General features: G+C 38.6%; 1 protein-coding gene across 1 annotated transcript; it reads right to left on the reverse strand.

The window, feature by feature from the left end:
• Positions 1–714: 714 nt before the first annotated feature.
• LOC107819965 (F-box protein At5g51380) lies at positions 715–3461 on the reverse strand. Its single transcript, XM_016646163.2, has 2 exons — positions 1977–3461; positions 715–1364 (listed from the first exon to the last, which is right to left on the reverse strand). Exons 1-2 carry the CDS (start codon positions 3212–3214, stop codon positions 1097–1099), a joined length of 1506 nt encoding a protein of 501 aa, XP_016501649.1. The 5' UTR covers positions 3215–3461; the 3' UTR covers positions 715–1096.
• Positions 3462–3823: the final 362 nt, after the last annotated feature.

Here is a 3823-nt window from a genome sequence, read left to right on the forward strand (position 1 = left end):
GCTCTGTAGCTGCTACGCAATATGGAACTCACTGCAGTGGTGTTTCTTGCATGACTATCTTTTGTTTAATTTTCTCTTTCTGTTATTCATAGGATAATAGTGTGGGAATCAGCATAGTTAGAGAGAGCAAAAAAATAGACGGATGGCGGAAAAACAATGAAACCTGCGGCATTCGACAGAAGATCATATACATACACAACCTTAACGTACCTGCTCAAAGTGATACCACTCATGTCCCATCTCCACGGCTTCATCACGAGGTTCAGATCACCACAGACTGAGATTTGCAGAGTCAAGTACAATTGTGGCTCTCCTCCTTTTGCAGCATAGTTTCGAACTTGAAATGGCCCATTTTATTAGAGTATTTCATATAGAAGGAAAATTTCAGAAGAAATAAGAAACCCCTGCAAAGACCCATTTTCAAAATTCTCTGTAGTTCCACATGATATTAGCAAATTACACAAGAGCGATACTTCACCTTCATCAGAATGTTGACAAATAAAAGATTCATAGTGAGATCATTCATGTCTGATGCGAAATCTAGAAAATAAAGGTAACCTAACTGAAGGGGGATCTGCATGTAGAGATAATAAATCATAGTATGCACTCAATCCAGCACCTAGACAGACAGAATTCTTTCTTCTGTCAATGAGGGGAAAAGAAAAAGTACAGCCGAAGTTCAAAGAAGTAGCAATGCCACATGAAACGTAAAAGTGTAAAAATGTGTTTGACTCCCTTCTTTATTGCTAGAAATTCAGTACATTTATCAGATTTAAAAATCTCGTACACAATATACTCCAGTTGTTCAAAAAGTAACTGAATATCTAAAACACATAGCTAGAGCTAACACTGTATTTGGTACAAAAAGGCTAACCCATGTACAAAACTGAGAAAAAATATGGTTCTAAACCTAAAGAGAATTTGGTTAATTGGCTATAAACCAGCAAAAGATCAATGAAAGTATCTTCAGAGTTTTGACAGAGTGCACATGCCAAAACCGTCAAATGTTATTACTTGCATTTTCATAGTATTTGCACGGCTAAACCTCTCAAGGTGTACAAAGGAATCCATTTCTCAGCATCAGTTTGCCCACACTTCACTTCCTCCGCAACGATCTACCACCTTTCTGCCCAATTCCAGTCCCTTCAAGACCTGATGAAAGGAAAGACCGAGAATCTGGCCTCCACTTTAGCTCTTTGAGAACAGAAAATAAAGTCGCTAGTTCTGGTGTTATTTCACTATCTTTTATATTGTTACATGAGACTACCCTAAGCCTTTCAAGCGCTGTCCATGACTGAACTACCGAATCTAATCCTTCAGTCGTGAGCAAGGAGCATCCTTCCAAAGAGAGAAATCTCAAGCTCCTAGAAAAGAAAGAAGTTCCCATTAATCTTGGAACAGTGTCAGCTAACACTTACTACATTATCATTCTACTTATGAAGTTCATGGACAAGCTAGATGCATATGCCTGTTTAAGAAAGAGATGCTCTGTATCAAATCAGCAGTAAAAATAGCACTTGACTGCAGTTGGTTGTTTTCTTTAAAGAAAAGCTTCCAAAATATAAATAAAGATAGTATAAAAAGAAATATTAGTTCTCAAACTGATTATAGAGCACTTTGTGCATTTAATGATGATAATTTATCTCATCTCAAGATTGATTAGTGCCCTCCTTTTAGATTAATAACACCGTATTTTAATCAACAAAGGACAAAACAAGTCTCTTCTAAAGGCTGGATAAGAATATGCATGTATCTCATTTGTGTTTGCAACAGAGAGATTCTCCCGAAAAAGTTGTTCAGTCAATTATTAAAGATGAAATTTTCCTTATATATTCAGCAAATTTTCCATTCTCTACATGCATTCATTATTTTAAAAAAATACGTCAATCTAAAATTCATCAGGTGACCATCTGTTCAAGTTAGAGAAGTAGTACTGGCATATACCATATATAAACAGAATCAAAATGTGTTCATACCGACAAACACTTGCAGCGGCAAATATAGTGTTGTCTAATCCCCAACAGTCCCTAAAGACAAGCTCTCGAACAGTTTCACAGACCAGAAACAATGCTCTCACACCTTGCTTGTCCCGTAATTGACACTGCTCTAAATGTAGCTCCTCGAGAGTAGAACAGGAACCCAAGTGCTCATCAAGGCCAGGACTTGAATCCAAAACCTTACAACAATGAAGCTTCAAAGTTTTCAAGTTGCTACAATATGACAGAGCTGACAACCACCCACCATCCATCCTATGATCACAAAGTACCAATTCCTCTAGCATCTGACAGCACTGCCCAATTGCTTTGATCCCATCATAGCTTCCTTCGCATCCGACCAGCTCAAGCTTCAATAAACGCCTACACCCTTGAGCCAAAATAGTCAACCCTATATCCGAAACCATTGAATTATACAACCCATCAATGCAACCAACCAATTTCACTATCTGCAAATTCCTACAACCAAACAACCCCTTCAATGCAAAGTCATCACAGAAATGCAATTCCAACTCCTGCAAAGTTTCACACTTTTCCCCCAAATAACTCAGCCCCTCTACACTCACATTCATCAACACCATTCTCCTTAAATTAGCACAACCCTCAACTAAAACCTTAACCCCTCCATCAACCACCTCTTTCCCCAAAAACCCGTCTTTCCTAACAAACCCTCCATTGACAAAGCTCGAATCCAAATGCAACGAAACGAGCCTATGACTCATAACAATCCCCGAATTCCTCCTTGATTTCACACAAGCTCGAACTAGGTCAACGTCAATTAAACCCGGGAACCTATAACTTAGCCTCCCAGATTCCAAAAATTCCCAATCTAACAGCTTAATAGACCTAACCAACTTCCCACTAAGCTTACACCAACGCTTACAAACCAATGAATTCGAAATGTGCTGTTGCTGTTCTGGAACCTTCGAAAGCACACTCAACAGCAACTCATCAGAGAGCAAGGCAGTATAATCCGGAGGTAAAGAGCTGAAACGGGTCGATTCCGGGTCGTCTAGGGTTAGGGTTTGGGTATCAGAATCGGGCTCAGAAGGTGGAGTAGTTGAATTAGAAACCGATTGAGCTCGCATTTGAAGCACTAATTGCTTCAACGCCTGAGGATCCTTGTTGTACCATATGTCCGATAAGCTCGACCGCCGTTTCTTCGCCGGCGCCGGTAATTTAATCTTAGGGTTAGGGTTTTCTTCAGGTGACGTGGGCATTTCGCCCAAGCTTTTAGCTCACTAATTTTTTCTCTATCTACAACTTCACCATTTGTTGGGTTTTGAATATAGATACAGAAAACTGTATGTATAGTTGCAGAAAATTTTAGAAGTTGAAGAAGAAGTGCATACAGTTGCTCAGCAGATGAGATTTGTGGGGCGCACAATCTTTCTGTGTGTATAATTTTTTTGTTTTTTTGTTGGGGAGGTGGTTTAACCAATGATCTAGTGCCACGTATAGATATAACTGGAGCTTAAGAGGCGTGGCTTTGTTTAATTCGTAGGTGGCGGAGGGAGCAGGAGTTGTTGTTCTTGGTGCACAACATATGGGCATTTGCTATTTTTTAGTTTTTTATATAATTACTCGGCGTTGTATAGGATTTCTCCACTCAACACTAGAAATCTCAATTCGAATTTTAAGAATGACAAAAGAAAAACTTAATATGAAGTGTTTTTTCTTTAATAAGTCTTATACGACGTGAACAAATTAACCGAGATTTCAATTTATGTAGCAAACACCGAGTAGGAACCAAAAGAAAGATATTTCTTAGGAAATGTAAATAATCATAGAAAAATTATTGGAAACTGTCTTTTGTGAAAGACTCCTTT

Source organism: Nicotiana tabacum, chromosome 19 (genome assembly GCF_000715075.1).
Source record: "Nicotiana tabacum cultivar K326 chromosome 19, ASM71507v2, whole genome shotgun sequence".
Taxonomy (NCBI): Eukaryota; Viridiplantae; Streptophyta; class Magnoliopsida; order Solanales; family Solanaceae; genus Nicotiana; species Nicotiana tabacum.

Coding starts and splice junctions, on each gene's coding strand:
- LOC107819965 (XM_016646163.2), bottom strand. CDS start 3,214: ATGCCCACGTCACCTGAAGAAAACCCTAACCCTAAGATTAAATTACCG. Junction 1,365..1,976: donor GCCGCTGCAAGTGTTTGTCG/GTATGAACACAT, acceptor TTTCTTTTCTAG/GAGCTTGAGATTTCTCTCTT.